Source organism: Leuciscus leuciscus (assembly GCF_965113295.1).
Source record: "Leuciscus leuciscus genome assembly, chromosome: 18".
Lineage (NCBI taxonomy): Eukaryota > Metazoa > Chordata > Actinopteri > Cypriniformes > Leuciscidae > Leuciscus > Leuciscus leuciscus.
This window is the reverse complement of record NC_138742.1, coordinates 25,881,298-25,895,212: the sequence shown is the minus strand read 5'-3', so window position 1 is coordinate 25,895,212 and position 13,915 is coordinate 25,881,298. Positions and strand designations below refer to the sequence as shown.

The 13,915-nt window shown below is 38.6% G+C and overlaps 1 protein-coding gene across 6 annotated transcripts in view; it reads right to left on the bottom strand.

The window, feature by feature from the left end:
• The window catches only part of ppp1r12b (protein phosphatase 1, regulatory subunit 12B), a 35,215-nt gene extending 34,604 nt beyond the window's left edge, over positions 1-611 (bottom strand). For 2 of the 6 annotated variants that reach the window (XM_082145289.1, XM_082145290.1), the window contains exon 1: positions 7-611. Coding sequence is in view for 4 of the 6 variants with exons in the window: in XM_082145287.1 (XP_082001413.1) it covers positions 7-111 (105 nt within the window). In the remaining 2 variants the exon portion in view is untranslated. The remainder of the gene's footprint in view (positions 1-6) is intronic. The other 4 variants (XM_082145287.1, XM_082145291.1, XM_082145292.1 and 1 more) reach the window with 4 other exon arrangements.
• Between the last annotated feature and the right edge of the window lie 13,304 nt (positions 612-13,915).

Sequence of the window (13,915 nt, the reverse complement as noted above, 5' to 3'; positions counted from 1 at the left end):
TCTTACTCTGAAGGTTTTGGTGCTGGGGGACGGAGAGGAGGGTGGTGAGTCCGACAGGGACTTTCTGGAGCGAGAGGAAAGGTCCTTGCTGCGTGAATAAAGCGATGACATCTCTCTCCTGGATAAAACGGAAGATCCCTGACAAACGCAGGCAAAGTTTCACACAGCTGTGGAGACGGCCATGACTGCTAGACGTGAAGTAGATACGCTCAACAGGTGCAAACTTGTGCGTCCAGAGGATCACGCGGAGTGTGTTTCCCAAGATTGACAGGCGATCTGTGTTTCTGTTCCTCCGCACGGCACAGTGGTCATTAGAGAAAAATGAAAACAATTAGAAGCACTTCTACACTTCGCTATCTCCACTCCCTCTTTCTCTATTTCCGTCCCACTCCCTCTCTCACAAACGCATAAAAACAGTTGTGGTCTCCTCCGGCTGATGTTCTCTCTCTGACAACTCACTCATTCATACAGACACACAATGAGAGCTAAATAAGGAGAGGACTTTTCTTTGTTAACTTTACAGACGGCTGAAAGCCCTCCCTCTCTGTTCTGCACATACAATTACTCCACACAAACTCTAAAAGAACAAAACTGCTCTCACTCGGTCCCACTCAGCTCCGTCGCTCTTTCACAATCTCTCTCTCTCTCACACAGTCTTTTCACTTAGTTGTTTTCTCATATTCCTTCCCCTCTTACTCTGGCTCAGTACAAGGTGCTTTAGTTTATATCTATTATATTTGACTAATTTAAATAAAAAGATTGTAAAAATGTTACTGTAAAAACCTGTTGAAACAAACTTCAGAAGATTTAAAATACTGTGCATGTGGCAGATTAAGCACATTTATGGGGCTAATTTTAGATTTTGAAAGTCTCAGTCCCCACTGATTGTAATTATGGAAAGGAGCGAAAGGTATATTTCTTAAAAAATGTGAAAATGATTAGATCCATGCACTTTATATTAAGTGTCTTTAACTACTATGTACTAACATTTAAATCGATCACTTGATACAGTGGACTTATTGTGTACATGTTTTAACAGTTAGACCTATATTTTTTAAATACCTGCATGTAATGTTTAAAAACTTCTGTAATTACACTGTTGACCTTCACTTCCCCCTTACACCTACCCATACCACTAAACCTGTCCCTAACCTACACGTATCCCATCTCAATAGCAGCACAAGTGTTTTGCAAACATGACATTTTTTATGCAAGTACATAGAAGTTAAAAGCACCTAATATAAAGTTGGACCAAATTATTTGCCGCAGAAGAAATACAGTAATAAGGAAATTGAAACAGTTATAAGGTTTAGAACAATATGAGGAAAAGTACACACACCTGCAGCTCATTGTCTCACCCAGCACCTCTGTTACATAAGGACTCAGTTCACTCATTGGCTACGTTTACATGCAACCAAATAATCCGTTAGTAATCGGATTGATGGCTCAATTGGACTGAAAAGCCTTCATGTGAACACCTTAACCGATCCGACTGAGCTCGATGCGAATTAAATTTCGATCGGATTGAAAGGGGTGGTTTATTCCTTTTCTAATCAGATCGAGAGAACATGTAAACACGTGATCGGATTGAAAACCGAAACTGAAAGGACTGCGCATGTGCAATGACGAAGAAATAGCGTTCCTGTTGAATAAAGTGTCATATAAATTATATAGAATCATATAAAGTGTCCAGTCATCCTAAAATTCTCCTTTCACTCAGAGTCTGTGAAGTGGAGCAGGACAACGTCCCACCAGTCCTTGTTTCGGATTCTCACCCACAGACGACTGGTTTTGGTTGCGGGGAGGGGCATTTTTACTGCGTGATAAATATAAGCAGCACGGCACAACGGTTCATATGCTCATTGTTTCCAAATTATGCCCAGAAATGGATAAATAATAAGTCTGCTGTTTAAAACAAATAAAGAACCAATGTAAGAGAATAGTTAGTATGTGCAAATAGCGGGAAACTATTCGTGCAATGTGCGCATGTCAAAAAATCTATTCCGATTTGAAGTTTGTGACATAAACGCACACGTCAACCCGATCACATGTTTAGCGTTAATGTAAACATTACATTCAGATTCATCAATCAGAATGAATTCAGTCCGATTGAAACAAAAGTTTTGCAGTAAACGTAGCCATTGTCTGATCACCCAAATGGATACTCAGGGGCTGTTTATACAACACCTTTCAACTTGAAACGTAAAACTTTGTATGCATCTTGGCCGTTCATTTGCCTGAAAACGTAAACTTTTGAAAACGGGTTTCAAAGTGCAAGTTTTTGAAAACTCTCTCCATGTAAACAACAAAAACGTGAATCTGTGAAAACGATGACGTCATGCACATGCGTATTACATGTTCAGTCTATAATGTTTCATCTCCATCTAATGGCCTGGCACCAGAATACAGCATTTTTAGTTGCTTTCACAGATCCGTGTAAATGGCGATCGTTTTGACAATGGTTTCGTCTGTATGCAGAAAACTCAAAGGAAAAACTTCTCCATTTTAAGCATATTGTTGTCGTGTAAACTTACCCTCAGACTGCTCCTTACTCCTGCTGTTGCTATGCAAGAGAGTTTTTACTTACCTCCAGAAATCTCCTTGTGTACTGATTCAGACTCTACTTCTCTGTTTTACCTTTTGGACAATACTCAATACCAGCTCAAGGCCAATGATATCATACCTACCAGCTTTACTCACCTGTGCTACAATATATATCACCAACACTAGTTTCCTGACTACTTACAGTGTACCCACTTTCCATCCCAGAACAGAAGGCCATGAAGGAGTACATTACAGAGGCACTTCAACATGGCAACATCAGATCATCCACCTCCTCTGCTAATTCAAGAATCTCTTTGGGGCTAAGAAGGACAGAGGCTTGAGGCCCTGCATCACCTATCGCCCCCTTTAACAAAATCACTGTCCAGTTCCGGTATCCTCTTCCCCTCGTCCCTGCTGCCCAGGAACTGCTGAGAGGAGCCAAAGTCTTCAAGATGAACTTTCGCAATGTGTATAACCTCATTTTAATACGGCAGGGGGGGTTAATGGAAGACCGCCTCTGTGACACCCACAGGCAATTCTGAATATCAGGTTATGTCATATGGCCTGGTCGACGCCCCCTTTATATTTTAAGGCTTTATGAATGAGGTATTCTGGGAGTACCTCAACCACTTAGTCATCATCTACATCCATGTTATCCTTGGGTACTCCCAGAATGAGACCGAACATCATCACCATGTTGCGCTTGTGTTGGAAAGGCTGTGGAAGTTCCATCTATTCCTCAAAGCAGAAAAGTGTGAGTTCCATCAGATGGCCATCCAGTTCCTGGGATACAACACTAGCCCTGAAGGAATTCAGTTGGACGAGGGGAAGGTGGAAGCAGTTAAATTCTGGCCCGTTTCCACCACTATCAAGGAACTTCAATGCTTCAATAGGCTATGCCAACTTCTATCATCAATTCATCCAGAACTATAGTTCCATCCCTTCTCCGTTAACATCCCTGCTCAAACCTAATCCCAAGTCTCTGTCCTGGACCCCAGAAGCGACCCATGCCTTCCAACAACTCAAACAAGTGTTCAAGTCGGCTCATCTACTAATCCATTCAGATCCAAACAAACCCAAACAAAGTTGATGCCTCTACCTCTGGCATGGGAGCCGTTTTGCCTCATCAGTAGGGAAAGCCTCCAATCCATGTGCCATCTCCCATAAGCTTTCCCCGGTGGAGCAGAATTACGACATCGGCAACCGAGAACTTCTTGCCATCAAGCTGGTGTTGGAGGAGTGGTGCCATAGGCTGGAGGGGGCCCATCATCCTTTCCAGGTGTTAATGGATCATCGTAACCTACAGTACCTTCGAAAAGCTTGCCGCTTAAATCCCTGTCAAGAACATTGTGCCCTCTTCTTCACCCACTTTAATCACTCCATCTCGTTTCGTCCAGGGGCCAAAAATGTCAAGGCTGATGCTTTGTTTTGCCTCTGGCGAGCCCTCAGAGGAACCTAAAACCATCTTACCTCATGAAATCATCCTCAGTCCTATCCAGTGGTCCCTAGACGATTGGATCGCAGATGCTGCCACCACCGAGCCTGCTCCGCTGGGTTGCCCTGTGAATAAGACATTTGTTCCCACCTCTCAATGTCTTCCACTCATGAGATCAGTCATCAGTGGGCACAGGCCACCCAAGGACCAACAGGACCCTCTCGTTTATCCAGGACTGGTTCTGGTGGCCGCGTATGGAGGGATGTCAGGAATGTGCCATGGCAAAGATCCCCCAACACCTACCATCTGGGAAACTGTTACTGCTCCCCATGGTCCATTGTCACACCTGGGAGAGGATTTTATAACAGGTCTCCCTCTTTCTGGTGGGTGTACCTGAGTCCTCGTCTCTGTAGCTCATTTCTCCAAAGAGAATTCTCTCTGATTCCTCTCAAAACGCCCACCCAAGGCAATGGAAACTGCAGAACTCCTCTTCAATCACATCTTTGGAAAGTATGGTATTCCAGAGGATATTATGTATGACACAGTTTATCTCTCATGTGTGGAAGGCATTGTTCAAACTCATCGAGTGCAGTGTTAGTTCAGACAGGCCACGTAGGTATAGTGCTGCGATCAGCTGACGCGGTCAGCTTTCAAATCGCTCCAACCACTACCATTCTCCTATTAGACTGGGAGGATATATATATATATATGTATATATGTGGCATTACAGCTCGGAAAGAATGCTCAAACTGCTCGCATCCCTCCCACCCTCACCACTAAGTATTAAGCATATTACTGTGCACCTTCTGGCTGTCGTCTTCTTTTGTTTCAGATTACCAAGGCTTTCAAGTCCTAGCTTTCATGGACATCATTGCTGAGACACTCACCCTCATAGCCAAGCTACAGTATAGACGTCCCAGGATTTACTGCCACGTCTACATGTTAACACTGTTTTGTTCAAACCGAACGCAAAATTCAGAAGATTGGTTGCTTCCACTGTACCCTCAGTCATCACTGCCAGAACCAGTGGAGTCACTTCCTGTCCTAGGCTAAGTACGCATCGATTTGACTCCGCCATTCCTCCACGAAGCTCACCCTCTTCCAGTGCATGCTCAGTTACCAACCTCTTCTGTTAGTCGGATAGCGAGAGGGTCTAGGACTTAGCTTACCAACACCTGCAATGGGCTGTGCGGTGCCAGAAGAGCCATGGAGATCCATGGAGCCGATGCCCGGAGATCAATGTTTCCAGCTATCAGCCTGGGCAGAAAGTGTGGCTCTCCACAATGGACATTCGGCTCTGTCTCCCCTGCAGAAAGTCCCTGTTATATTTGTCCCTTTTCCATTGTTAAACAAATCAACCCAGTAACTTACCAGCTCAAGCTACCTCCACAATATCATATTCCCCCTACCTTCCACTTATCCCTTCTAAACCTCACCATCCTTCTCTATCATCTCCATCCAGTTTTGTGTCTCCATAACAAAGGCAATTCAAGTACTTTTACAGTAAAACACTTTTCAAATTATGTTTTTGGTTATGTTTTCAATAAAAAATTTTGCTTACATTTTTTTAACTTAGAAAAAAGTCCATGGGTGTTCTCAGAAGTCCCTGTGCGATACATCACTTTTGAGTATAATTCGTTTAAATTGTTGTTTTGTTATCAGGGTTTTTTATGTTACATTTTATGTTGTTTAGTTAATGTTTATTTTAATTCATCATGTGACCCTCTGTTTTGTCACCTGTATTATTATTATGGTACTTATCAATATACAGTATTTTAAAGTAAAATGCAGATTTTCAAGTAGGTTGTCATATTAAAAATTATTTTACTCAATTATATAGTACATGCAGTTTTGAAGTAAAAAATCTAACATCTAAATCATTGTGACTGTATTCTTTGCAGTGAATTTTTGACAACCACAGATACCATTTTTGACAGTGTTACAGTGTGTTCAATCTGTAAATGCATACTTTAAAGTTAACAGACATATATTAAGAAACACACCCATGAACAATGATGAATTCAAGATTTTATAAAAGGTCCAAAAATTGTTTACAGTGGCCCTACCCCAACTGCCCACTAGCATTTTCCGTGCCATATGTGTCATGGAATTGGTTTGAAATGACATTTGAATGAGGAAGCTTAATGTCAGAGGCCCTTAAAGTTAACGCTCTGTCACAGTGAAGCAAAGTTCAAATCTCTTGCCCTGCACTCACTTTGTGCCGAATTAAATATGACAGATTATTGACACTGATGCTAATATTAAAAAAAATCTACCAAAAAATTTAAACAATTACATTTTGGCAACTTTGTAGAGTATATCTATAGTTTTATCATTATAACTTGACATTATAACAATTTTTTTTTTTTTTTTTTGCTTTGTGGTTATACAATCCTTGATTATATTATACAATAGTTATACAATCTTTGATTGTATCAACCTGTGGTTATACAATCCTTGAAGACACAGAATGTGTGGCATTCGCTTTCATTAATTTCTATAGCACAAACGATGCAGGATGAATTATGTGCTGAAGTTTAATATTAAGGTTAAGAGTTTCTTCAAATCCTTCTCAATCACACACGTTTTGGACCTGGTCCGCACTCTAAAAGCAGTTCCCATGCTTTCTTCCTCTCTGTCTCTGACTAATAATGCAAGAGAACTCAAAGCCATCTGCAGAGATGAACCTGAGCCATACAGTGCACCTCATCACATCGGCCACAATGGCTGTGCTTTTCCATAAGCCTGGATAGAGTAAGTCGGTGGAAACGGGCCTTGGGAGACTTGTTTAAGAGAGTAGATTTCAGTATGGAAGCCAAAGTTTCAATAGCTGCATCTGCGTTTCGGGTTAAGCAGACTTGACCTATTCTTCTTTTTATGACTTTCCAAATGGAACATTCATATCCGCGAGCACTCGGGTTCAGTGCTTGTCCTCTACTTGTCCTCTTGAATCAGGACAAACTAATCTTTTAGATCCGCATCCCAACAGTGAGATCAATGAGATGAAAACAAAAAAGCTGCTGAAATTAATGGATTGGCTTCTGAACTCTGTTGAACTCTGATCAAAGATCAGTCATATTTAATATGGCTGAATATTCACTATTACAATCATTTCTTGTCTCACAGCTTTCATTTGAATGAGTTGTGTTTTTTTATATGATCTCTGATTGAAACTTGACTTAAAAAATGGCATTTGAGAATACACTACCAGTCAAAAGTTGTTGGGTTTTTTTTGTTAGTTTTTTTTACATTTATTCAGCAAGGATGCTTTAAATTGATCAAAAGTGACAATAAAGACATTTATAATGCTGCAAAAGATTTATATTTCAAATTAATGGTTATTTTCAAACTTTCTATTCATCAAAAAATCCTGAAAAAAGTGCATCACGATTTCACAAAAATATTAAGCAGCACAACCGTTTTCAACATTGATAATAATAAAATATGTTTCTTGAGCATCAAATCATCATATTAGAATGATTTAGAGCAATGATGCAGAAAATTTAGCTTCGCCATCACAGGAATAAATTACATTTTAAAATATATTTATCACATTTGTGTCTTGTTTAGATCATAGTTTCATAGTCATGTTCTGTTTAGTTTTGTAGGTCATGTTTTTTTTTTTTGTCACTGTCTTTGGTTGAGTTTTCGTTTGTTACAATGGTTTCTGATTAGTGCACACCTGTTCCCTTTTTCTTTGATTCTCTGTCTCTTTGTATTTTTTCAATTCATTGTTGGGTGTCGTTAACGTCTATGTTTGATGTGTAGTGTTAGGGTACGTTTCCACGACAAAGATACACTTAAAACAGAGAAGTTTTTCCTTTGAGTTTAGCCCGCACAGACGACACCGTTGTCAAAACGATCGCCATTCACACAGATCCAACTAAAACGCTGTATTCTGCTGCCAGGCCATTAGATGGCGATGAAACACTAGAGACTGAACACGTAATACGCATGTGCATGACGTCATCGTCTTTACACGGAGACCGTTTTAAAAAACGTGCACTTTGAAACCTGTTTTCAAAAGTTTGCATTTTCAGGCTCCCAAAACGCTGCCAAAACAGTGTCGTGTAAACAAGCCCCTTAGTTCTGAGGTTCTAGATTTAGTTCTGGATTTCACACTTTTGTTTTGTTAAAGACTACGCTGCATTTTAGATCCACTGCGCCTTGCCTGATCCTCATCCTCACGACTATTTTAAATTGTCAAAATATTTCACAATATTTCTATTTTCACTGTATTTTGAACAGCCGTGGTGAGCTTAGAGACTTCTTTCAAAAACACCTGAAAATCTTACTGACCCCAAACTATAGTGTAGTGCATGTTTGATTAGTTTCTGTGAATCAGTTCAACTGTCCATCTAAAGAAATCAATTTCTAAGTCTTGACTCTTTGCATGTGACATTTTTGATATTCAAATATTTTGGCTTAATACATTTAAATATTTCTTAATAATGAATGCCGTAAAGGGCAATGCTTTATAACTTTAGAATCGGCCCATTAAAACCAGTATTTTCCATTTACTGTAGCTGTGCACATGTTCTGCCTTTTCTTATTTTATTTTTTAAATCAGGGGCCGGTTGCATAAAGCTCTAAGACAGTCTTACAACTTAGACATCAATTTATTTTCTTTAAGACTGTTCATATCTTTTTAAAATCAGTAACATAAAAATGTAGATTAGACTAATTTGATCGCAAAAACTAAGGCTGACTGCCCCTGATTAACTGCTATTGGGTCATATTTGAACTTAAGACACTGTCTTAACATAATGGCTATGTTTATGCAACCGGTTAACTCAAATTATTATTATGTTTAATTTATTATTCAAAATTATTTATGTGTATTTATTGGTTATGATCAAATGAATATGAGTATTTATAAACTAAATGACTCAATAATTCAAAGCAACAGGTTAAAAACATTAAGATATAATACATCATCCATAGCTATAACCCTCACATTCTCACAATAAGAAAACTATATGTCTGTAAAAACACATGGTTTTAGGAAAGCTGATTTGTTCAGTATTTCAGCACCAAGTAGAAATGGTGGTGTAGCGTGTTATTGCTAGCTAAAACAATGTCACACCTCCATGGAGATTCAAAAAAGAAACACAGCACTTCCAATGTAAGATTTAGGAGAAGTGTAAGCACAGCAGGAAACATCAGGGCTGTGTGGAAAATATGAAAGGAGACATGCAAGTATGGAAATGTTTCTAGCAGAAAGTAAACTTCCATTGCTCTCTGCTGGGGTCACAAAGAGGCCATTACACCATAAACACACACACAGCAGCACTCACACACACTTTGTGCCATATATTCCTAGAATCATACAGAGACAGATCCATTATAACACAGCAGACTCACATTAACCAAATATAGACACAATCACAACCAAATATTAAGGATCCAAACAAACTCGGCTGCTACATACATACATAAAACACACACTCAAATACAGTACACACTCAGATACTGATGTCCACACACACACACACACACACACACACACACACACACACACACACACACACACACACACACACACACACACACACACACACACTGTTTACACTTTAGCTGGTCTGGTCAGATCATTTAGCTCTTTTGCCAAGATCTCAGCATATATTTCATTACGTTCCATCACAAACCTAAGTCTAGCCTTCCCTTTCAGCTTGTACCTTTTTATTACAGTAAATAACATAATCATAAAAGTGTCCATGTCTTTTTATGGAGCAGAAATTTTATTACACTACACTGAGAAAAAGTTGAACTCGTCATATTTTGTTTACAGTCATATTTTGACTTTGTGTGACATTTAAGATTTAAGTTAAACTTCAAGCTAATCTTTGACTTTTTATATTTTCTTTTATTAAACATAAGACCTTTAAACAAAAATGTATTTTATATAGTACATGAACAATTAAAGGGATAGTCCCTAAAGTTGTTCCAAACCTGTATAATTTTCTTTCTTCTACTGAACACAAAAGAAGATATTTTGAAGAACGTCGGTAACCAAACAGTTGATGGACCCCATTGACCTCCATAGAGTTTTTTTTTCAATACTATGGAAGTCGAAGTCAGAAATTAAAACAACTTTGTTAAAAATTATAATAAACAAAAACAAAAGCACAAAATGTTAACTTATACTAGGCATGATGAACAAGACTTTTAACAAGTTTAACAAAACCCGCTTGTTGTCAGAATATGCTAAATGAAATACTCACGGGACTTTCTAACATTTACAGATAAGGATGTAACTATAAAATGTAAGTTATGCGCTGAGGAAAACACGAGTCAGAGGCTTTAAACTGCACACGCGTCAAGGCACGACAGTGCAAGATGCAGTAACGCTTATGCTTTTGTTTGAAGCGCTTATAAAGCATTCTCGTGTTTCGGACAACTTGAATCATGTCCCATTCCAGCAGCAGCTCACTCTGTGTCCTCAGCTATTTTCCAAATGTGTTTTTGTCCATAGAAATGGGTTTTTCACTACTGGTTTTCAAGCACAGCTCGCAGACACGACTAATCGATAATCAAATTCGTTGTTGATTATTTTCATTACCGATAATAATCGATTTGAACAATTAGTTGTTGCAGCCCCAATTAGGTAAGTTGAATGCATGTTTTAAGATTTAAATAACTAAAATTAATATTGGCACACACAGACACACATCTGTACATTAATTATAATATAATATAATATAGGCTAATATAATTATGTGGTTTGCTGAAGGCATGTTTAAAATTGGAATAACTAAAGCTAATTAAAATAGCTTGACATTGGCACACACTTTGATATCGTCACATTGAAACATGTTCCATCAAGCTGTCAGTGAGCACTGCTGCCTATAAAGCACATATAAATAGATGCACTAAACATACACACATACATTTACACACCAGCTCAAGGGTAACCATCCCTTAACTGTCAACAGTATTATGACCACCACTACACTGACTACATTGATGTGGCATGCTGAAGCAGGCACTGCAGCTCCAATCTGATGGGTATCGGTGTTAATTATCAGCGTACATATATAGGCCGCAGCTGCACAGAAGCGTTCTCCTATTACACAGCGGCTTCCCCAGAGTGATTCAACGCTTCGATTTCAGAGGAGAGGCAGCTGACGGAATGAGAGAGGGATTCACTGTACCTTTCCAAGGGATAAATTCACTGCCACATATAGGTTTGGTCCTTGGTCTCTCTCTACTCCACCTATTTTACTGCCTTATACGTCTCTTTCTTATTGTATTGTTTTAATTATTGTCCTTCATTTGATGTGAGGTATTAAGCTTATAGTCCTGAAGGCTTAGAGAAGTAGGAAAAGAGTGGGAACCGAGGCTGGAGACGGGTAGTTTTGCCCTACATGGTATGGAATGTCAGGATACCTCGCACACTCTTCACGGGTACATTAAGGGCGGACAGCAAGAACGCTTCTTCGAGCTCAGCTCTGCCTGATAGATCTTTACCATCTGTACGTGAACAGAGGTGACAGGAAAAAATGAATCCTGCTAAAAAATATGTAAAGGGGAATATTGTGCAAATTTAAGAATATTGGATTACTTCATAACAGGATTTTTCTACAAGGACAAAGATTTCATACTATTTAGACTACATAGACCTATGCAGCAGCACCATCTTGTGGTGCAAAAGCATAATAACCGTGTAATAGTTAATACACGAACTAGCTTATACTTTAAGTCCATTTGAATGTAGTTCTTTACATAGGCTAACCGTGTTGTTCACATTCAAGTCAAGTTCATCTATCTTCAGCAACGTCTGTAAATAAATCCTGTTGCTTCAGATCAGAGACTGTGTTGTGGTGACTGATGAGACGTCTCTTCACAAGGACAAATGACCTATAGTGTCCAAAAATGTTTTACATTAAATGTGGGCTTGTAAGCTCTTTAAAGTTAGTAAAAAGAGAAAAATGTAGAGATGGACCGGTCGACCGTTTGTTTGTTGTTGCTCCAAACACATAATCGACATCCGGACATTTTCTTTTGGCCGATCTCTGTTTCCGATCTCTGCAATAATTTCCCAAAATTTCATTTGTTTGGAAATATTACTAAGTGTGTAAACAGAACATTAACACAGGCCAGAGATGGGACACGCTGAAAGACAAAAGCAAAGAGGAGAGGAGAGCACAGAAAATGACCAACTGTATCAGGCACAGCAAGCTCACTGTTCGCGAGGCTTGCAATACTGGATGAAAAATATAAATATTGAATTGGGGGTGGGGGTTTATATGAATGTGTCTCGGAAGGGAACTGACTGTCTCCAGAAAAGTTTCGATGGCATTTTCTTTTCCTTTACCTCCGTATAAATGCCTATTTTAGTCATGTTTATAAGTGCCGTGATGCTTTGTTCAGCGGAACCAAGGAATCGCTATAATCACTGCTCTTCCATAAGCGCCACCTACTGTCAGAGAGTGAATTTGCATTTTCATTCAGTCCGTCTGCTGTTTGTTTTGTGCAGGTATGTTTAATATAGCATCATTTCACAAATCTAAAGTCAGCCCATTCTGTTTTTGCTTTAAATCTTTAAATTATACAGACTAATTTAAATCAGAAACAACTGCTCATGTTACATGTGTGTAGCATCTTTGTTTGAATCATGATTAAAATGCAGTGGTTGCCTCTAATTTAAAATGGCTACAGATATTTGTTTGTTTGTTTAAGGCCAGTTTGGGCAGTAATAGAGCAAATAAACTACAAAATACATTTGCTTAATCAAAGAAAAAAGAAATAGGCCACCGGTATCGGAATCAAACCATTTGCTTGTAAAAAAATCGGCAATAGGAATCGACCATGAAATATTATGATTATGAAAAATGATGATATTGGTGAAAATGTACTTTGAATTAAAACTGTAAACGTAAAGTTGTAGCAGTAAATGACAAATAAGTAATCGAATCTTTGATATCAACAACCTTGTGCATCTCACATGAGCAATGTATATATAAAAATATATAAACACATGTTTGAAAGACACAGATATGATAATGGTACCTCAGTGAGTAGGCCGATCAGGTCAGCAGTGAGATCACAGTCTTCTGTCAGCTGCTGTGTTAGAGACGCATCATAGGAACCATAAAGAATGTTGTCATTTTCATCTGTCCATTCAGACTCTACACTCAGAGAAAACACCATATATTAGAATGATGATGATGATGATACCTTTTAAGTATTACACATTTTCCCAGATAAGGTGTAATAGTACCTATCGAGGTGCTGTGAATCTTCAGACTGGGAGTGAACGCACACGCTCCATTAACTGATGAGACGCAAAAGGAAGACCTTTCAGATTTGGTTCCTGGTCTTCTTTTCCAGTTTCCTTGCTTGGAGAATTAATCAATCAATCAATCAATCAATCAATCACTAAAATACTACCACAATAAATAAATTAATCCAAACAAAGCCACAGCAGTATCATCAATACACAATGTATTTGGTTTCTGAAAAACTGATCACCCTTGTGGAAAAATAAGTACATTATATGAAATATAAAATGTAGCCTACATTGTAAAGTACATTATATTAAATGTAATATATTAAAAAAATATTACAGATATAATATACTTTAAAGAATATACTTAAATGCAATTAGTTGCTTTTTTTGACCCAATTAAGTTTTTGAATAGGATGAGTGAATGATTCAGTGACTCTTGCTGAAAAACCTGTTTTGAACAAACAAAGACCAGCAGACTGATACAAAAACTGAAAAGTATTTTGCATCTAATACATTAATACATTGTTTACAAACACTGTTGGGGTCACTAAATATGATTTTAGTGTTTTGTATTGATTTGATATATTTCATTATAGTTTTCCGGGAGTAAACTGCATGTGGTTCTGCTGTTTTATGTTCACCTCAGACTGTTCCTGCCTCAGGGACGGGCTGGCTTCTGTCGTGTCTTCTTCAGGAAGTATTTT